The following is a 23,322-nucleotide window of genomic DNA, read 5'->3' on the forward strand; positions in this document are numbered from 1 at the left end:
TAGACCATCATCGTAGTAAATGATTTTATGAAGTTGTACCATGAAATGACTGTCATAGAAAGCAGGGGTACTGGAACGAGGGGGGCCATGTCCCCTCCTTTAAAATGTGGGAGGGCCATACCTACACAATTTTTAATATGGGCATAGTTTGAGGGCACAGGCCCACATTGCCACCACAAACTGCAAACTTCAGGCAGGCACAGAGCACCAGTGGCAGCCCCCACCCCAGTGCCAACCTCTTCCCGGTGGTTGCGGGGTGAAGTGGGCCTTATCCTCTCCATGCCATGAGGCCAAGCTCCTCTCAGTAGCCCTGCCCCTCCTCTTCCACTCAAGGCCATGCACGAAGCTGGAGCTGTGCAGTGGTAAGAGCTGCCCAGGGAGCCCAGGACCCTCCAGCTGCCCTGGGTGGTGCGCCCTAGGGGGCCATCCCCCCTCAGAGCAGGTGGAGGGTCCAGGGCTCCCCACAGCAGCCCAGGCTCTCTGGGCGGCTCTTACCACAGAGCAGCTCTAGCTTGCTCAGGGCCTGGGGGAGGGAGGAAGAGGAGGAGCAGAGGGTGGGGCCATGGAGACTAGCAGGGCCTCATGGCCCCCCCTTCGATCAACATTCCAGCAGGCCTGATAGAAAGCCTATATGTACGTAGATCAACCTTGAGTTAGCAGGATTGCATCATGATTCTGCCAGGCCAGAGCCAATGTTGAATGATCAGCATTCAACAATGGCTCATTCAAGGTAAACCATTTTGGCACAATGGGTTTGCTGCAGCTGGAAGGAGACACTTCCTCCTCTTAACTGAAAGGAGGTGTGGAACGGAATGGAAAGTTAGCAGGTGACCACAACAGGAGTCTATAAAGGGACTCAGAGGTGAACGGGAGTGAGGGGAGAAGAGCCATTATGCACCAGATTAAGATGAGGGAGGCTAGCGCAGGGGCAGAATAAGCAAGGGAACTGACAACCCTGTCAGCCCCTCATAACACAGATGGATGCCCCAAGGAAAGGGTGGACTATGGAAGGGGATTGTAGTTCTGAATGTTTGTTTTCTATTATCTGTACTCTCCTGCGCTTTCCAGGATTAAATATAACAGAGTATGAAGACTGGACGAGGTGCACACCTGTGTTGACTGTTTCACACGTACTATATGCTCCTGCCAGTTACACTGTAAATTAGAAGCTTCACACCACTGGTTGGAGTTCTGGGCAGTATGTGTAAGTAACCAGGGAGTCTGTGCCCAGAGGGCTTATGGAGCTAGACAGTGGGTTCCAGCAACTGGAAGGGTCCGTGGCAGAGATTGTGCCTAGGGCCCCTGAGATTGGGGCAGTGGCTGGACTCCAATCAGGCTCGAGGACCTTGAAACAGCCCTGGGACTCCAGAGCACAGCAGCTTCGATTCCCCTCACAGCAAACCCAGGGGATGGCCAAGAAGCAGCTGAGACAGAATGGTGATGAGGAAAATTCAAAAAATGTAAGTCCCTTCCCCCGCTTTTAAAAAATAACTGTTGTGGGGTAGGTACACCCTGTCGCAGTGTGTCAGATCACATACAGTCAAAAACAAGTGAGCCTGATTATAAAGCGGCATAGTATGGTCTAGTGACCAGAGTCCCTTGGTCTGCCTTCACTCTCAGGGCAGAGTGGCCTGATATGGTGGCCCAAGTCAATAGGCGGTCCTTTCTTCCAGGCCTGAGTGGCCCAATGGCCAGAGTCATTAAAGCAGTCCATCCTCACAGGGCTGCGTTGGCCTATTGGCTGGAGTCACTAAAGTTGCCTATTTCTGTGAGACTGTGTGGCCTACTGGCCCGTCAGGGAAGTGGACACCACCTAGAGAGTTGTGGCATATGGGGGAGGGAGACTCGGGCCCTCCCTGCTTCTATGACTCCCAGCCCAGGGCCCTGGCAGTGGCGAGGGTACTCATCAATGAGTCAGTGGTGATCCCCTGAAACATGCTGACCTATTTCCTAGTTCTATAACCAGAACAATGTCTAAGTCCCCTGGGCTGCTTCCTACCCTGTCTTCTGCTGCAGTGGTCCGCAGCTCCTGACTCTCGTTTCCCTCTCTGGGTTCTGCAGGCAGGCTAGGATTTGTCTGGAGCTAGGCCTGCCTTGGTTCTGTAGTCCAGAGGCTGTATCAGCTCCTAGGAAAGTGTGTGTAATCTACATGTTTCCCCTTCAGCAGACTACCTGGGCTGCTTCCTTTTATATCCTAGCTCCAGCCTGAGCATGCCCAGCAGGGGTGGAGGGGTGTGGCCTCCTCAGCCTGCAATGTACAGTTAACCCTTTCTGGGACAGGGTGGGGTAGGTACACCCTGTCACAACCACCAAAAATCAGAACAGTATTTTTCTTAGAAGAATTAAGTATTTTAAAATATCACCTAATATATTATCAACATCCACAAAAAAGGGTGTGGGAGTGGGGGTGAAGACAAAGAAAGGAACCGCACACAACGCTCCTCTAACCCAAATGAAGTTACTAAACCGTATGAAGGGGAACAAAGAAGACTAATATTGTGAAGAGCTTTTGTTGGATGAAATTGACAAAAGCTCCACCACGTTTAAATAAACTTTTGCAATATTAAATCATTTCTAAGCAACTCTGAGAAAATTATTTGGCAGATCACAGGTTTCTGCATCTATTAAATGCTACTTAAGCCTTTCTTGCATGTTTACATGTCTGGTACAACAGCACTGTTTAAAAGAGTCTTTTATGGGTGTCTGTCTCTAAAACATTTTGTACTACTGAGTAGAAGCAAAAGCCATTAAAAAGTGGTGTCTATCACTAAATTCTATAATGGTATCTACTGAAAAACTCTATGGCACTAACAAAAGAGCTTGAAAACAAAATCCTACTACACTATGGAACAAAAATGTAATGCTCTGTCACTGGGTGAAGATACATGAAGTTTCTATAGAACAGTTGATGCCGATCCTTGGCAGAGTCATGCCTGAAGTGTTTTTGAAGCAGACCTTGCTATTCTAGAACATCCAGAGCCAACTGGCTTTTAGGATGCTTGTGGCCTCATAACCTCCAACTTTGTTAATTTGTTGTCCTAACCCCCACAAATTCACAGACTATCCAGAGGTCAAACTTATGGAGGTAAATGTACAAAATAAGTATACATGTGGAATACATTACTTTGAGTTATTTTCTTTTCCTGGTAATTATTCAACAGATGGTCTATTCATCCACTTATATAACACTATTCTATGTAACAAATAAGCCCAACAAATTAGTGTATTTAACAGTGTTAGGGAATACTGCTACCTTTAACTAACAAAAGGCCTGAGTCTGATCTCACTGTGGTGTAAAATCAGAGCTAACTATTGAAGTTGTTGGAATTACACTGGCATAAAACCATTGTGGGCAAGAATCTTTAAGTGAGTGTTCCTAGATTCCGGGAGATTAGTTACTAGTCACATTAGGAATGATACAGAAAAGCCTAGAAGTTGCTTGAGGGAATTTGCCATCCTGAATTTACCATTTCTGTACTCAGCAGTATTTTTACTCCATATTGTAAGTTAGGAGAGGGACAGAAACAGTTAGCAAGTTGCATAATAGAGTACCTTGATATGACTTTTCCATTGCTAGTAGTGGCTTTTCATGAGATTACAGCAGCTGTTTAAGTCCCTGATGTACACAAATATTTAAATTCCATTGTCATCCAAGCAATTTCTTGGCCATAAAAATGCAATGGATTTCTTGACTGCAACTAGGAAATTAGACAAATTATCACAGCTAGTAAGGTGTAAATAAAGTTGTAATATTTGTCACAGAATTGTCATAACCTTGGTAAAGTGTGCTGTGTAATTACAACTACCCTAGTCCAGCCTGCTGCTGGTGGGAGTGTTGAATATCCACGAAAAAAATTGGTAATTCCTCAAAACACAAAAGCAACAAAAGGATGCAGATGGTATATTACAGTGAAAAGTATTGGTAGCCGAAGCAGGGCAGCAGGACACCCCCCAGGAACTAACATTAGGCCTGTTCTAGCTCCTCCTTGAAAGTACCAGATTATGACCAGTAACAGGACTAGGAGAGCAGTGGATTCTGTAGCAGAACTCCTACTACATTCTTCTACTGGAGTAGGATTAGCAGCATGATCAAAGTCAAGATTTTATTCCAATCTGCAGACTTCTGAACAATACTAGTATAGTCTGAAAACTAAGGTTGGCTCTCTGTTAGAGACGCTCAGATTTCCAATTCTATAAAATGTAGAGTCCACCAAGCCTTCAACAGGTGAAATGGTTGTCAGATGCTTCTTTAGTTCTACTCCAAAACCTATCACTCATACAGGACATGATCACCCCCTGCCCTTTTCCTGGGGGTGAGGCTGTATTGGAGAAGGGGAAGCTCTTGTCCATTAGACTTCTTATACTGACAATTGCTATGGCCAAGGAAGGCTGGCTCCAATTTCCAAAATGGCCTGAGTTTACTATGGAGCACTGTATTCCTTTCTCACAGCTCCAGGATCAAGCACTTTATCTTTGCAGCACTGCCAGCCCCCAATATCCTGGAAGCAAAAAGACTCTTGGCTCACATAAGGTAGCAAGTTGTATTGCTAGACTACCACTCAGATCCAAGGTAGATTTTTATTCTTAGATTTCTTGTGTGGCTACCCGATCATCACATTGTTTACCACCACTACCCATGTAACTGATTAGAATGGATTCAATCGGTGTAGCACCATACTCTTCAAACCTCTGAGTCAGCACAAGGGAAACCCTTTCTTTTTTGTACTTTATAAAAGTTTCAAGTTGTACACAGTTTTGGCTTCAAATGATGTTATATTACAAATAATTAATATTCATAACTGAGAAATATGGAAGTACATTATAATGGTCTCTCAATGTTCACTAGTTGAAAATATAAGTGAAGGATATAATGTATTACAGACAGATTCCAATACTTCTACAACCATAACTGGGTAGGAACAGGTCTAAAATTAGAATCAGTGATGATCATTTGCTCATTAATAACACCCCCCCTTTATAAAAATTGCAAAAGATACTTTTATCTCACATACTTTTAAACTTTATTTAATCTCAGAACCATTGCTATGTTACACTTCTCAGAGTGAGCTTTATCACTTTTGATGTTAACGTTCCCTTTTGTAGCTTGACAGTAAGTGTGGCTGAATTGAGGGGGGAGTCCACGTCCCCAGATTTATGCCTCAGTCTCTGCTGGTCCATTAAGACAAAACTTGTGGCGGAAATTCTTTCCTTTAGAGAGATATATGAAGCGCGAGCTAGCATCAGTGTCACCCCTTTATTTTTGAATGTATAAATATGAAAAATAATTGGAAGTTTTCCTCATTTGCAGTCAGACCGATATTAATATTCTGCACCTTAACAAGTTTAAATACTTAAACACAGAATTTTATTTTGCACTGTTAACTATTTCATTATGAGAAAAAATAAAATAAACCACCATATTGAGTAAAGTACCAAAGCATTTCCAGTTTTGGCTTTTATCAAGATTTTCAATCTGGCAGATTTATTGTCACACCCCTTTCACAACAGACAAGATGCTTACCATATATTTAGGATTACAAGTTGCCACTGAAAGAAAACTTTACACGGTCACTGTACAACTAGGTTGAAAAACTGTCCTGCATGAAAAATATACTGAGAAATCAAGCGGTAAACAAGAAAAAAATATAAGAAAAGATCAGTCTTCATAATGTGCCATCTTAAAAGGGTATCGATTCCTCCTGTATTTTTCATTCATTATGCTGTGTTTTTACCTACAGTATTCATTAAGGCAAACTGCTAATCCATTTCTGAAGAGGTGCTGTGGAAATTGTGGACAAACAGCAAACATTTGGCATTAAAATAGTTAACACATATGTAGCTTCCAGTAATATACATTAAGCATTTTTCTTGGACTTGAGGATAATGGCAGGAGAGGATGAACATGCTAACAATGTCAAAAAGGTTTAAAATTCAGCATCCAAGCAATTTCTAATAATGTTTCTGTAGTTTTCAAGCTCTAAATAGTATAGAATTTATGCAAATGCATTAAAGAATTCTAGCTTGGCAAATACACCCAAGCAGGTTATTAAACTATATATACAGAAAGTAAATGATAAATACAGAATTAAAAGAGTCCTTCTGCTTTTCTTTATAGCCTTGAAAATTGACAAAAACTTGGACAGCTCTACAATATTAAACATTAGGTAACCACAGTAGTTGGAAACCTAACTACACAAACTGATTAAAATACTCAGATGACTTTGTAGTGTTTAATACAATTCAGTTTGTAGTCAAGGGCACAAGACAACATTTAACAAAAATAATCACATCAACTGAACTAGAAATCAAATGTAAATAGATATGAATACAATCTCCAAAATCTGTCTTTAAGTGAACATTAACCATTTATTCAAAGTTATACAAGAAGTTGAAGGATAAAGTCTTCTTCTGCCGCATGAAACCAACTTACAATAGTTTCATGTCTCAGTTGAGCTGCAGTGGGGGGAGGGTGAAAGAACAAGTTAGTGGGCCCTAGTCGGGCAGCTAGAGAGTAAAAATAGGTTCAACAGCAGCCTCCACCAGCTTGTTGTCCTCCCTGATTGCCTGCAAGTGTTGCATTAGTGGCAGCATGCTGAGGGCCAATTTTAATGCCGTTTGCCTGAAATAAAAAAGTTGAATACACAGCAATTACTATTTTAAAACATTTTAATATGCTGGAAAAGACTAAAATTAGTCCATTAATTTTTGTTTATGCACATGTCTAAAAGAAGTTCTCCTTTTACTTTCATATACAATAAACCACAGAAAAAACTCCTATTTAAAACTGTGCCTGGATGCAAATAAGGAAGTAAAATTAAGGGAAAGATGTTTTCCTTCTTGTTTCAGTTTTTCTCCATTTCACTGCTATAAAACAGAACTCTGCCTGTTATCAAACTGTTAACATAAACACACAGGAAGAATAGTATTTAAATGCTATTCCACATAAAGTAGCAAGCTTTTAAAAATACATATATACATTTCTAATGCACACTTAAAAGAGATGCAAAACTCCACTGGTTTAATACAATGTACAACTTTTCCTCTCTAGACAGCATTTATTTCCATGTTGAATCAGCTGTACAGGCTAAGGGCATACGAGTGTTCTGTGTCATCAATAATTTCTATGATCCCCAAAGACATGGCAACTTGCCAAGAACCCACACACAGCGTAGCTCTTTCATTCATCAAACTCACACTTATATCTTAACCCTCACTCCCTCAAGTGGATTTTACCTAAAAATACAGCACTTTGAGAAAAGTAATACAGTAGCTTCAGAAATTAAGCTCTTAAGGAAACTTTGCGTCACAGTAAATCTCAGATTTATAGTGCTTGGCAGTTGTTCTGCAACAGTAGTAGCCTTGGGGTTTCTGGCACTAGCTCAGTATTGACAGCAGCTGATGTGGTTTCTTTTCGCTCTTTGACTCCTCTTTAATAAAAAGCATGCCCTATGGCTCATTGGTTTTGCCCCCTCTGGGCTGGTAGCAACTTCTTGAGGAATCAAGGAGCCAGACTTGGCATTAAGCCAAATAAATAGCACGGACTGTTGGCTCTTGACAGCATATTGCAATCAAAGCTCCATAAGGCACAGTAAAGCAGTCAGCTAGTATATGAAACTCGACAGATACAATGAGCATGCCTCTTCAGAGGCCCTGATTACTGTCCAATTTATAAAGCATCAGTTTCTAACTGAATGGCATCTCCTTTAAACCAACTCAAGATTTTCTGCTATATTAACCCTGAAGAATTTTGAAAAACTGAACAAGCTGGATGAAAAAAAGGATATCAACATAATGAAATATTAATTAAAATTTACAAATAATTTTTGAGACGCTGGGATCTTTGTTTTAAGAACCTATGCTTAAGACTGAAGTCCTATTTAGCTACAGGTCACATAGTTCAAGCAGCTGGAGTGGTAGTGAAGCTTCTCTCTAATGCCTTACTAATAATGTCTATTACTATAACTAGAAGTAACTTTTTACTTTTTAAGCTTCCATGTGCTGAAACAACTTAATGCAGTTCTGCTAATTCCTTTGTGCCATCTTCCCCAACAGTTCAGTGACTTTCATATCCATTAAAAGCAGTCAGACTGACACTGCTAGAAAATGAAAGCCGTATTCACAGAACAGGTACAGAATGGTTGGTGGCTGTGCACAATCCTCCATGTCGTTCCAACCAACTGGCCTTAGCACTGATCTCAAGGGACATCTCTACCGGTGAAAGAAAGGCTATGTGCCAAGGACATCCCAGACTGCCAACAAGGGTGCCAATTAGTGCTGACTGTGCTGCTGCTTTGTGATGTGGACATTAGTCCACCGAGAACGTGACTGATCCCACCAACTTACTTCAAAAGGGCAATGAAGAGCTATATTAGATGATAACTTTGATTACTAACCTGTACTGAATTTGAACCAGTGATCAGATGTGAAAGGCTCTCTCTCCCTGAGCTACCCAGAGCCCCCTCACATAGTCATATTCAATATAAGGGCATATGATGTATCTGAGAATTTAAGGACATACATCACAGAGATCTACTCTGAGACAGTACACGTTGATCCAGAGCAGAAATTTTCAGTTGTTCCAAGACATACGGGTTTTTTTGGCTTTAAGAATTTCTTTACTACAGAATAAGAACAAGCCATAATCTTTACTTTGCCTACAGAAATTCCTAACAGTGGGCAGTATTTTACTCCCTATAGTAACCAGCTACGTAAGTCTGGATTATTTAGTCATATTTCATGTAATTCTCAAAGTTAATTCTTCCCCCCTCAGTCTGGGAGTACATGTAATTACTGGACAATTATAGGAAGGTGCCATTTGATTTCTAAAAATCTACAGAATCAGTTTCAGTGGTGTCACCCTATCTGGAGTGTATGGGTGTACTTGCTAATCCCCTGGTTGGTGGAAATTTTGATAATATGTCATCAGGGTCAAGCTGGGTATCATTCAAAAGCCCTTTCTCCCACGAACACAATGGTACCAAACATGACAACCCTAGAATAATTCTGTAGATAACATTTGAGAAAATGTTTAAAAATCAAAGCTTTTTAAATTATACTCTAACAGAGGCACGTCAAACATGCAGGCCTCTCAAAGTTAAATTGTGGCTCTCGACTAACAGTACTCTGTTATCAGTTAATGCTCAGAACATAATACCTGATTAAATTTTTTAATGTTACAAATTACTATAAATGGAAGAAGTACCTCAAATTTATTTGCCATTATTGTTAAAAAAGAAGCAGCTCAGTGGTATTGATTATCAGCTTGGTTTATTATGCCAAAAGAGTTGTAATGAGTAAGGCTCCATGTTTGTCACGGATTCTGTGACTTTCCATGACCTCCGTGACTTCTGCAGCAGCTGGTGCGCCTGGCCCGAGGGCCGCCTGGCCACCTTGGGCAGGCCCCGGTACAGGTGCACCGGTCACTGCTGGGGCAGTCTTGGGCTCTCCCGCCCCCCAGCAGCAGGAGTTTGGGTGTGGGGGCACTCAAGGCTGGGAGATAGGGTGCGGGGCAGTGCTTGGGGGAGGGGAAGGGGGGGCGCCTCGCCAGAAGGGTAACAGGAACTCCCCATCCTCAGCTCCTAGCTCCATGTCCTGCCTCCGCCCGCAGGCACCGCCCCTGCAACTCCCATTGGCCGCAGTTCCCAGCCAATGGGAGCTGCAGAACCAAGGCTTGGGGTGGAGGCAGCACATGGAGGCAGCACATGAAGCTAGGGTCGCTGCTTCCCAGGAGCTGGGTTGGGAGTCCGCCCCCACCCCCACAGGACGTTCCCCCCAGCCCCCGTGGGGCCTCCGCCCCAGGTTTTAGTTAGGGGTATATAGCAAAAGTCAGGGACAGGTCACGGGCCGTGAATTTTTGTTTACTGCCCGTGATACGGCCATGACTTTTACTAAAAATACCTGTGACTAAAGTGTAGCCTTAGTAATGAAGTACCGGTTAAGAAGTCAGCATCCAGCCAGAAATTACTGGAATCCGTCCGGAAACAGTATGCACATAATTATATAACATAATTAATTACATTCCTAGAGTAATTTATTACAAAATCCTTGTTTTTACTTTGGTCTTGATAATTTTTAGGCATCAATTGGGAGACGAAGAGTAGCTGACTCTTTGGAGAATACCACTGCAGAGTTAAACACGATGCTCGGTGGCACCTTACTACATAAGGCTATAAGAAGTGCACCCATAAACTGAATCTGACAATGTTGGAGAGGAAGTACGTTGAGCAACAGAAAAAAGTTGAGGATTCTGGGACAAGTGCCAGCTACGGGCAAGACACCTAATAGTAGGTCCCAAGACATACATTTTGAGAACAACAACTGCTTCTTCTGCAGTAAGCAGGAAGCTCAAAGGCAACCATTAAGCACGTTTCAACAGGTGAGAAACTACACGAAGCAGTCACTTTTAGCAAGAGCACTGCAGGGAAAGTAAAGTGGGTACATTGACCCAAAAGACACCCACGCACTTGACATTGCATATCACATCCTACGCCAGAAATGTATGTAATGTGTTACACCAAGCCTTACGCCAGTAACGTATACAATGTGTTATGTCAAAAGGGCAAAGCAACAGAAACCAACACTGATTTTACGACTGCAAACTGTGCGACTCAGCTGGAGTTCATAAATTGCCTCAAAAGCGCTCTAATGGATGGGAAAGTGGTGGTGATGGCCAACGCAGAACTAAGTACAGTGTGCTTTGAAGGGATTGAAGAGGAACAAATGCTTAGCAGAAAGGCTCTTAAGAAACTTATTGAAGATGAACTGTGGGATATGGATGTAGCTTTTTCAATCCTATCTGCAGAAATGCATCATAGCACCACAACTTTTTGCAGCTTTTAAGGATACCAAAAGCAGAAGAAAGCACTGATGTTAATAGTAATATTAAGACTGTTTGCAGCTGCTAAATTTATATGGAAAACTATTCTGTCCTGGAGTATATGGGAGTTTCAGGGATCCGTAATGGAGGACAAACCTAAAAAAAAAATATATATATATATATATATATATACTGTGTGACCTATTCTACCTCTTTAAGAAGTGCATCAGTAGTTTCAATGACTTCAGAACGAGTATATTAATAAGCAAGCATAGCACAAGCCTCATGTACGTGCGTTTGAGCGAAAGGCAGGTTTCCAACACATGCATGACAACTGTGAGACATGTAGTGGTAGATTACACATAAGTAGCTGTTGGTTTATCAATTCATTCCAAAACAGAGTACTCCACCTGGAGACTGCAATTGAAAATTAGGTTCTTTGCCATCTGCTGTATCTTCAAGGAAGTCCAAGTTCTCAACAGCACTAAATATAAAACTATCCTAGACAGGGTCTGGAGGAAGACACAATTCTTCATTCAGTTCCATGTGGCAAAGATATCCTTTATGCCAATGTGATGGTCTGCTATTAGAAGTGAATTAATGGGGTCAGTCCCTTCCTCAAGAGCTATCTGAACCAGCAAAAAACTGGGTCCCTGAAGGAGCTTACTAACTTCATAACTCACTCATTTTCCTATCAAGATCCAAAAATTCTGAAGCCAAGAAGTCCAGTTTTCAATGAAGTAGCAGTTAAATAGACTACAGTAGAGCTTTCTGCATTCACTAATCTTGACCTCACTTGGTTTGTGCAAAAGTCAGATGCACTTCAGAGGCAAAAAAAATAATTGAGTATGGTTTGAGTTGAAGAGATAGAACACACCCTCAAATGAGTTGGAAACCCAGGACACAGCATACCACAACATTCCAAGAGAAAGGTACATTCTCCAACATGGTCAGCCTTTAATACGACATTACAAATAGTGCCAGAGCAGAAGACCCACGTATGCATCCTGCCAATCATACCTGCTAGTTAACATTCTTTATGCAGCTGGAACACATGAACAAATATATCTGAATAACTGAATCAAATATGTCATGACACTAGACATGGTCCTTTACAGGTCTGTTCAACAGCAAACAACATCCTGTGATGATCTTTGTGGATGGTGGAGTCTATGTCCTGGTGAACTGTACATATTCTTTACAGCGATACATATAATTGGATCCTTTGTTGATGGCACTGGTGTTCCTGAGATCTGGGGGGGATTTTAAACAGTGATAGTACTGTAAACCAAATTCTTGAAGAGAAAATGATGTGACACGCTATGGAAGCACACCACTGAATGCTTGTTGCCCTTCAAAAATGCTACCTACAAGTCTTCTTTGACAAGCATACTGATGTGTCTAAAGTAATTTCCCAAAGGGTTCAGGACTTGCAAGACCAGTTTCACAAATCCAATGTACATTCTGCTTATAATGATCTATTGAGCCTGATGGAGAGCTGCATCATCATCATCACAGAACAGATGAAGCAATTCAATGAGGTTGAAATGATGACAAAGCCAACTTTCAGGATGGTGCAGCAATACATGTAGATCAGTGGTTCCCAAACTTGTTCCGCCACTTGTGCAGGGAAAGCCCCTGCCGGGCCGGGCCAGTTTGTTTACCTGCCGCATCCGCAGGTTTGGCTGATTGCGGCTCCCAGTGGCCGCGGTTCGCTGCTCCAGGCCAACACTGTACTATCAAAATTTCCACAAATCGGAGGACGAGGAGCTGGGAGGGCAGTAAGTCCCCACGACATGCCACAAAGGGCAATATCATTGAAATTATGATTCTGTAAGATTTTTATAAATCAAATGACACCTCTCCCTTATTTTTCCAATCACTAATTTGCCCACGGAATGAGATTTTACTACATTATGCTCCCACACCACCTCTTCCACACTGGACAGCTCATGTAGTACATCTGGCACATTAACATGGTCTCCCCATTTACACAGTGGAAAATTATCTTTGAAAGCAGATGACACCATATGGGGAAGTGAATGGAAGTGGATTTTCTTCTCCCTTTTGGGGATTTATATGGTTTTGTGATGTTTCATGAATGGATAGGGCCACTTAATTCTAATCTGTTTAAATCACAATAGTAAGTGAATCTATATAAAAACGGGATGTACAAATGTTTTACTGCAGTGTGAGCAGAATACTGTAATACACGGCTTACAAAAAGTGATCCAAGGTCTTGTAAGTTTTGTGCTTTTTAAAAAAAATAAAGTAACTCACTAGAACATGCTATCAGAATACTATAAATGTTACCTCATTATTAATATCAAAGACTCCTTCTTGGATTTTCTCATAGATTTCTTTTGCTGTATTAATAAATGCCTGAAATGGAAACAATATAAAATTAGATCATATTAACGAGACAAAACAAATATGGACATAACAAGATACTCTACAAAGCCCAATACTCACATGAAAGGTCAAATTCTGCTCCCACTAAAGTCAGTGGGAGTTTTACCACAGATCTCAACAAGGTATGAAGATTAGGGCTGTCAAGCGATTAAAAAAAATTAACCATGAGTAATCTCACTGTTAAACAATAATAGAATACCATTTATTTCAATATTTTTGGATGTTTTCTACATTTTCAAATATATTGATTTCAGTTACAACACAGAACAAAGTGTACAGTGCTTACTTATTTATTTTTGATTACAAGTATTTGCACTGTAAAAAACCCAAAGAAATAGTATTTTTCAATTCACCTAATACAAGTACTGTAGTGCAATCTCGATCATGAAAATTGAACTTACAAATGTAGAATTATGTACAAAAAACTGCATTCAAAAATAAAACAATGTAATATTTTAGAGTCTGCAAGTCCACTCAGTCCTACTTCTTGTTCAGCCAATCACTCAGACTATCAAGTTTGTTTACGTTTGCAGGAGATAATGCTGCCCGCTTCTTGTTTACAATGTCACCTGAAAGTGAGAACAGGCGTTCTCAAGGCACTGTTGTTGCCGGCGTTGCAAGATATTTATGTGCAAGATGTGCTAAAGATTCATATATCCCTTCATGCTTCAACCATCATTCCAGAGGACATGCGTCCATGCTGATGACGGGTTCTGCTTGGTAACAATCCAAAGGAGTGCGGACCAACGCATGTTCATTTTCATCATCTGAGTCAGATGCTACCAGCAGAAGGTTGATTTTCTTTTTTGGTGGTTTGGGTTCTGTAGTTTCCACATCGGAGTGTTGCTCTCTTAAGACTTTTGAAAGGCACTTCAGATTCTTAAAGCTTGGGTCAAGTGCTGTAGCTATCTTTAGAAATCTCACACTGGTACCTTCTTTGTGTTTTGTCAAATCTGCAGCGAAAGTGTTCTTAAAATGAACATGTGCTGGGTCATCATCCCAGACTGCTATAACATGAAATATATTTTACCTGCACTCTGAAATATATATATTTCAGAATGCAGGTAAAACAGAGCAGGAGATATACTACTCTAGCCCAAGGAGTTCAGTCACAAATTTAATTAACACATTTTTTTAATGAGCATCATCAGCATGGAAGTATGTCCTCTGGAATGGTGGCCGAAGCATGAAGGGGCATACAAATGTTTAGCATACCTGGCATGTAAATACCTTGCAATGCCGGCTACAAAAGTGCCATGCAAATGCCTGTTCTCACTTTCTGGTGACATTGTAAAGAAGAGGGTAGCATTACCTCCTGTAAATGGAAACAAACTTGTTTGTCTTAGCGATTGGTTGAACAAGGAGGAGGACTGAGTGGACTTGTAGGCTCTGAAGTTTTACATTTTTGTTACATAACTGCACTCAAAAACAAAACAAAGAAAATCTACATTTGTAAGTTGCACTTTCACGACAAAGAGATTGCACTACAGTACTTGTATGAGGTGAACTGAAAAATACTATTTCTTTTGTTTATCATTTTACAGTGCAAATATTTGTAATAAAAATAATGTACACCTTGATTTTAATTACAGCACAGAACACAGTATATATGAAAATGTAGAAAAACACCCAAAATATTTAATAAATTTCAATTGGTATTCTATTGTTTAACAGTCTGATTAAAACTGCAATGAATTGTGATTAATTTTTTAATCGCGATTATTTTTTGAGTTAATCGCGAGTTAACTGCGATTAATCGACAGCCCTAATGAAGATCATGTCCATTAACACATCCGAAATAGCATGTATCACACACAGCTTACAAAAACAGTGTTTTTTGTAGTAGCATATGTAGCCCAAAATCTGTCGTCCAGTAATTACTGAGAAAAGTGGTTTTTAAAATATGTATAAATTACTCTTAAATAATTTATTTCTGACCCTTATGGACAGATAATGTGGCAGATGGTTCTCCCACCCTTAATATCTTTGTAATATTCCATTCTAGATTAGAGTGCTTAGCAATGTAAAACTACAGGGTGCTTCCAATATGATGTAAGGATGCTCTCTGCCTGTTGTACAAAACCTCATACTATCATTTAATATTCACCCAATTTTAATTTTTTTCTCTTAATTAATCTTGTACTTGGCAGTCATCTGAATAGTAAAAAGCCAAAGACCTGGGCTTTTTATACTGTCTTCAGAAAACGTATCTTTGAATTCAAAGTAACGATTTAGCTATACTACACTTAAGGTCAGAACTAACACATTAGTCAAATGAAAGGAAGTTACTGGAGAAAGATTAGCATTAGTATTGAGATACAAAATGTAATCTTGCCCTATTTAGCTTTATAGGACAAGTAACTCTTGAAAGACAATGTATAATTTAAGGTTTGATTGACAATAGATAATATCTATAATCAATATTACAAATCAAATTCTCTTCAGATTGAAACACCATCTCTGTATAATCATAAAAGGGATTCTATCTTCTGCACAAGCCCACCACAGCTGATGTGGATCTAATTCAAATATAAAAAAGTAAACAGGGTTCATGGAGAGGAACAAATCATACCTTTCCTCATTTCTACACTGGAAGCATTTGACTGCTGAACTTGCCACCAGAGCTTTGTTTCCTAATTAACAGGACTGATATGTTTTCACCTTTAAAGGCCTTACAGCTCCCCAGAGTAATCAATCTACTGCAGCTCAATTACTGCACCAAGCACACACCACAGCCAGTGAAGGAGACTTGAACGACTGCAGCAGGAGCGGAAAGATATGAATATGCATAAACTCTAAGTGGGTGATCGAATCATCACAGAGGGTCATGAGAATTTGCAGCAAAATAATGAGAAGAATTAATCATTGCAGATTCACAGGCACTTAGGAAGAGAGTACGTTTTTCAACCGTGTGTTAGAGTTGAGGAGGAGAAGAAACTGGCTTTCAGCCAACTACGAATTGATTCACATTCCTCAGAAACTGAAGTTTTCAATATAAAGAAGAAACTTATCTTTGTTTCTGATAACGGACTAATTATTGCAATGGCCCTATACACTGGACTAATTGAAAACTATGGTCAAAGCTTGTGAAATTCACACAGCTGGAAGCTCTTATGTGGATATTCACTTGTTTCCATTAAACTAGAACATTAAACAGAACCATGAAGTCCTGAAAATGTGTTATGATAACTTCATGTAAACAAGCACTTAACAATTGGCACATACAAGATGACTAGTCCTAGAAGTCACTGTCTGAGCATGCCTACCTCTTACTGTTAATTCTATTAAAATAAAAGGTAAACTATCAAAGTAAGTTCCAAGGGCTTTGTTTATTTTGGACAAAGAAAATGGCATTGTAATTTATGAGCATAAATCTTACAAAATACAGTGGTAAGTCTCTCTAAAGAAAATATAGGTATTTCAAACTTAACATTCAGCAGATAACCGTTTTAGGAGTACTTCAGTCACTCATATGAAATAATCAAATGTAAAACATTTTTGTTCAGTGACCTTGGAACCCGGATCACAACCAGGGCTCCTACTCTTCAAGGTACTTAAGCATGTGCCTAACATTAAGAATGCGAATAGTCCTTTTGACTTCAATGTGACTACTCATGTGCTTCATGTTAGGCACCCACTTACTGAACTGAGGCCTACAAAAGTGTGTGATTAACAATGGTAGGAAAAAGTAATAAAAATATTCTAATTCAACTGGTTATCTTTAGGAAACTTAAGTAACAGATTAATCACTTGACACCGGTAATTCTGCAGCACCAACTATTAGTGGTAATGCACTGTGCATTAGCCTGCTGCACTGGGAAATAACCACTTCTATGAAGTTATATATTAACTTTAATCCTGATTTCAAAAAAAGTTGGATTTTCATGTACTATAACAATACTTGGTAAGTTTACTTTTTAAAATTTTCTTCGCTGACACTGATTCTGAAAGAACTAGTCAGCTATGGAAGTGAAACACTTCATATCTACCACTAAAAAATAAAGAAACCTACAATTTTCAGTTAATTTCCTAGAAATTCATATGGTTCAAACCATCGGTAGACTTAAAAATATGAGTCTTAAGAAAACTAACTAAAAATTGTAGTTGACTCACATTAAGAGCTCTATACCAATTTCAGGATTCTATAGTGCCCCAATTAGCAAAAGAAAGTGGGTGAACTTAGCATAACTGACTTTCTACCAAAAGTCATTTATATGCTGATTGTACTACGTGAAACATTCAATATATATTTTGAAATTTCATGTGTTTATGTGACCTCCATTTGACTAAAATGTCCCACAACTATTACAAAAAATAATTACAACCAGGGATCTCCATGTGCAAGTTTAAGCCTCAGTTTTTCATCTTCATAATTAAGCATAAAGTCATCAGTGAGATTATATGAACGGTGTTAGATCAGTCTGTATTGGAAAACTATCTGGGGGTGAAAATAAAAAAAACATGATATTTCATGAATTTATGGAGCACATTGACCTTCTGATTCCCTTAAAGCAAACACACATGAATGCTTACTGGATAAGCAATATGAGATCAGTATTTCCAACAATCCAACTCACCTTAATAATCATCTAGGATATCAACTGCAGTAAGTATCTACACTACCAAACAAGCAAGACAGGTAGCCTTTGCTCACTGGACCCTACCACTAACAAGCAGGAAGAATGAACTCGCTCTGCCTATTACTACTGGGAGTCCAGATCTGGAGTAAGTGAATCGCTTGCATGCCGCTGTCTTAATACTTCACGAGTCCACAAATAAAGAAGAATCGATTCATTGAGATATCTTGAGGTTAAGGCACTAGACTGGGACTCAGGAAATCTGGATTTTATTCCTAACTTTGCTGCAGGCTGAGACACACATTGGTCAGGTCACTTAAAAGAGTGGCTTGCTTTTCCAATTTGTAAAGTGGAGATAACATCACCTCTCTACCCTAGAAGTTGATGGCAAGGATAAATCCTGCATAGTGTTTGTGAGGGTCTCAGATGCTAAGATGAGACCTACAGAAAAGCCTATAAATAAATGAATCAATCACTGCTGATTTTTGAAACTTCATGAACACAAAAGCAGTGGAAAAATTAAACAGAAATACAGCAATAAAAGGAAACAAACTCTTCCTTTGCTTAAAACTAAAAAACATCAACCTGTTTTCTGTTCATGTAACATGCTGCCATCTGGTGGCCACATTAAAGTTATCAATTGTTAATTCAAATTTTCAGCTGACCGGGTCAACAATCTGAAATACCGTCAAAAATTTATAGGTAATGTGCTATAACAATTTGAGGATAAATAATCAAGAAAATTTAAAAATAAGTTGGAATTTTAGTTAGCCAGAAATAAATGTCAGATATGATATTCATCTCTATTCAGCCAACTCCTGGAATTAAATGTTCATTCTTATTTTCCACCATTAAATAAGATGCAATTGAGCACAGACTGTCATACATTAATTCTAGAACAAACTAAAGGGCGTGCTTGGAAGCAGAAGTGAAGCTAAATATATCTTCATATTCGAAACAGAGATAACTTGTCAGTGAACATGCATCTATGCATTGTCACTACAAATCTTAAGTGTCACCCATTCTTTAAAAAGTGAATTTAATATGTCTACCTATGAGGTTTAAGACCCCTAATGTTAGCATAGCGTTCTGCAAGTTATATAAACTAGAATCTCTGCTAGCCAAATCAAGATGTTTAATAGCTGTTTATTACTCTCTGATTAAAGTTTAAAAGACATATCCTATCACCCAACCAAGCAAACTGAACTGGCAGAAGTGCAATATAGTGTGCTTTTAAAAAATAAGTTTACTTTGGAGAAAGGCTGGTCTCTGAGAACAGTTCAGTTTTGTTCAGGGTTTGTCAATTTCCCCCTCTTTTTAAATAATATGCATCACTTCTTAATGGAGAGTTTCTAGGGCCACCTTCCATCCCATTTGTTATCAGATATTATCCTTGTGGAAGCTAGACTAATTACTTACATGGATAATTAATATTAGAAAAGAGTAAGGTTTTTTTAGCTTCCTTTAGTGCAATTTAAGAGCTGGAAACAAGAACCAGTACCATGTGACTAGTCAGTTCTCCACTATCAATCTGATAATTACCCAGGTGATTGGTGCCAACATCTGAGTATCTGGGTTAGCCCAGCCTTAGTATGAGCATTCCCACAGCAAAGTCCTCTCCATGTTTCTGTGTCCTTACTGTTTCTACACTTGGTTGTGTGTGTCTGGGGCATATGCAATGGTTCTGTGTGTTGAGATAGTCTAGAATTCTTTCCAGTCAACTGTCAGTTGCAGGAGAACTTGCCTGTGCCCTTGGGGGAGGGGAAACGGTGTGAAGGGCAGTGGAGGACTGGCATTTGCCTGCATCTCACTGCAAAGTGGGCATGTGCTGGCCAAAGCTAAAGCGCAGTTTAGGCTTTAACCATACCCTCAGCCATGAAAGCAAGCATGGGTTCAAAACACAAATGAGCACATACCTGAAAGTTGTGTGTGTAGACAGAAGGAAGGTTTGGGCAAATACAGGAAGGAGCGCAGGCTAAGCCTACCGTGTAGACATACCATGAGACTTGATCCTACACAACTAATCCACTAATATGACGTTACTGATTCAAAACCACTTCTGAACAGCGAGAACTCAAGGTCTATCCCTTTCCCTTAAACAATTCCTTAATATTAACTTCTTAACACCCTCAAGAGAGAGACAATCCTTTACCTTGGGAGACTTCAATATCCATATTGACAGATCACTTTGCCATTAAATTCTATTCCCACTGGACACCGGATTCCTCATAGTTTATCTCCAACTCCCCTACCTACTCTAGGAGGAATATATTCCATCTAACAATATCAAATGTTATTCTCATCTTGTCCATCAGCAGTAACTCACTCATGTTTAACTAGGGGGGAAGGAAGGAGGAAGAAGGGTACTAGCTTAGGATGAACAGTCCCTTTATTGTCCCATAAAATAATGGAACCTAGAATCTGACATCTCCATAATTTTTTAAATATGAATTTAGTACTTGTGAAGACAGTTGAAGCAGCCGCTCTGGAGCCACAAGTACCCATAAAATATGACCAGCATGGACAACTCTTCAATAAACTCCCCTATTCTACCCTGTCAATGTGCGTCAACTCTGTCCCAGTATATTTCACCAGAGTGGAAAGACAGTTCAGTCCTCATGACCATAACCTCATGACTGCGACCTCTCTCCCGGCACTCTCCACAAGTGTACTCTACCAAAAGGTGGTGAATGCAATTCATGTGATGACCCTAACAGGAAGTACTGACCACTAATTTATTTCACAGTAGCCACTGTGCAGTAGTAAGATAGTAGCAACTTTTGGATATTAATGAATTGGGTTGTGTTCAAACTAACAACCTAGATTTTGTATGTGTTACTAGGCCACTGAACTATCCATTCCTCCCTCACGGCCCAGCTATTTGTCTCCCAATGAATCATTTGCTGATCCCTCATTTGCAGATACTAACCCACCATTCAATATGTCAATAACTGCTGTAAAGCTCTATCCCTTCTTGGGTTCTGCTAACTTTGTCCCCCTTCTTCCTCACCACCTGATCATGGTAACATGGAGATAGGGGCATGAGACAGAACGTACTGTTCATCATTACTTGGGATTGCCCAGTGCACTAACCAATGATTCTCTTGGGAGCAGAAACCCAGTCTCTTGAAAGTTCAAGGTCCAGTTGGTGTGAGAGACTCAGTATGTTCAGAACTAATCTACCCTAACATTTCTCTCTCCATTAGATGCTAAGAGGAATTTGTTACTTTACCTTTTAAAAGGAGAGGATATTTAGTTCTTATAAAACACTTTTTACCTATAGCTCTCAAAAAGTTTCAAAGCAGGGTAAAGCATTATCTCCATTTTACATATGAAGAAACTGAAACACAGAGAGGTGAAGCAACTTGCCCAAGATCACACAGCAGGTCAGTAGCAGACCAGGAGGATATAATCAAAGTCTCCTGATTCCTAATCTAATGGACCATGCTGCTTCCCATTAAAATGAGACTATTACTGCTTACAGTCAACACCAACAACTCAACCTGGTGCTCCCTTCATCCAAAATGTTTTTGTCACCTATTAAATGCATAATGCCATGCTAATTCAAGATTATGGCTGTACAGTGCACATTCAAGAAATATATAGGTTGAAGTTAAATTTTACCCCTTTGTACATGTGCATTATATACATGTTCACACACAAAGATCACAATACATATCTAAGGCAATGTGATCAAGAATTGAAAGATCCAGTTGTAATGCATGTATAAGGGAGGAAAAGTTAAGGATTCACAATACAATTTAACACCCAACTGTATGACCTTAATGTGGCATTAGTGTATCTTTCTTTCTTTTTTAAAAAGGAAAAACAGAAAACTCCCTGGCTCTATAACTAGACAAAGGACAACTAGTGCATTAGTATAGTGGACTAACTGTGCATTTCCATACCTATGTAAATACCTGCTATTATAAAATAGCATAAGCATCTCCCAATCCCTCTTGCCAGCTTCCTACGACACTTTTTGTGCCCTCAGTTTTTAACTGCTTTTTGTCTTTTAAATTGAGCTAAGGTCTGTAAAATATATGATGTAAGTTTAAAATGCAAAAAGCCTCCACAAACTGGAATACAAAAAAGGGTCTAGTGGGCTGGCAGGTGCTTATGCTGCTTTAAATATTTCTTAAATTGCATAATTCATATACCTATTAGCTACATAAATATATGGCTTGTGGGTTTTTTTTGGATACTTATAGCACTAAGATCAGGGTTCCCAACCTGGAGGTTGCAACCTCCCTGTTCTTTCCATATTGCTAAATGGGAAGGGATAGAAGGCAGGGGACCACCTACATGGAAAAGATAGTGAACCACCTCTGTAGAGGCTATAATAGCTCTTGGCATAGTTATGGTTAATTAAGTAAAAACGTATCTTGGTTCAATAGTCATTTTGACAATGTCTCTGATAGACAAAAAGTGGAAAGTAGTATAAATCTGTTTTGATGCTTATTTGATGAGAGTTAATTTGGAAATATTAGATGTTACTGTAACAATCCAGACATTTAAAGAAGTTAAATATGGAAAATCTGTTAGGTCATCACATCCATCTCCCTGTCAATGCAGAACTGTTCCAAACAGTACATATACTAAGGCATTTTATAGTCCAAATTTATTTTTCAAGCAATGATGTTTCTTTCCACTATTCCCTTTGGAAAAATAATCTGTAAGTCACCATTAAGATAAACATTCCTGATATCTGACCCACATGACTTTTGCTTTGTTTCATCTCATTAATTCTAGTTGGATTATCTTCAAATACACGTAAACTATCATTTCACCACCTTTCAGTTGTGAAGTCAACTGAAGTCAATGGGAGCTTTGAGTAAAGAGGGCTAGCAAGACCATGTCCCTCTAGTTCTTTATAATTCCTTCCTCATAAATTAATCTCTCCAGGCCAGAAATAACCTCTTTTTGGACACCCTCCAATTTCTTGACATCTTTTTGTTACTGACTGGTATCCAGAATTGAATGCAGGTAAGTGCAGCCTCAACAATGTTTTATGGAAAGCCATTATTCACCTCACTTCTTCACAATGTGACACCTTTTGCCTATGCAGCTCAAAACAGCACTGCCTGCCCATCCTTCAACGTAAAATCAAATTTTACTTGTGTCCACCATCTCACCTAGGCTTCTTTTAGCATCATGCTTTCTTATTTCCCTCATTTTTCCCATACCCATTATCTCGTGTGTTATAAGCCAAAGCTCGTTATTTCCTGCTTACAGTTTTAACTTCTCTAGATCCCTTTGATTATTTCCTGTTCATGCCACCTCTTAACTTAGTACTGCCTGAAAAGATAATTAAAAAGTGCTCTTTACCTCTTTTAGGAAACTCTGCAAAGCCTTCCTATTTCATAAAGCTTTCCTATTATAACTAGGGCTGTCAAGCGATTAAAAAAATTAATCATGATTAATCTCACTGTTAACCAATAACAGAATACCATTTATTTCAATATTTTTGGATGTTTTCTACATTTTCAAATATATTGATTTCAATCACAACACAGA

At 39.5% G+C, this 23,322-nt stretch overlaps 1 protein-coding gene across 2 annotated transcripts in view; it reads right to left on the minus strand.

Moving 5' to 3' along the window:
• Window positions 1–5,002: 5,002 nt before the first annotated feature.
• The window catches only part of RAB2A (RAB2A, member RAS oncogene family), an 82,624-nt gene continuing 64,304 nt past the window's right edge, over window positions 5,003–23,322 (minus strand). Inside the window, exons 7-8 of one of the 2 annotated variants that reach the window (XM_007059461.4) lie at window positions 13,130–13,198; window positions 5,003–6,619 (exon numbers count right to left, since the gene is read on the minus strand). In XM_007059461.4, the coding sequence (XP_007059523.1) occupies window positions 6,524–6,619; window positions 13,130–13,198 (165 nt within the window). In that variant the 3' untranslated portion in view covers window positions 5,003–6,523. Of the gene's footprint in view, window positions 6,620–11,751; window positions 12,070–13,129; window positions 13,199–23,322 lie in introns of those variants that run through there. The other variant, XM_043539586.1, reaches the window with a different exon arrangement.

Source organism: Chelonia mydas, chromosome 2 (genome assembly GCF_015237465.2).
Source record: "Chelonia mydas isolate rCheMyd1 chromosome 2, rCheMyd1.pri.v2, whole genome shotgun sequence".
NCBI classification, from domain to species: domain Eukaryota; kingdom Metazoa; phylum Chordata; order Testudines; family Cheloniidae; genus Chelonia; species Chelonia mydas.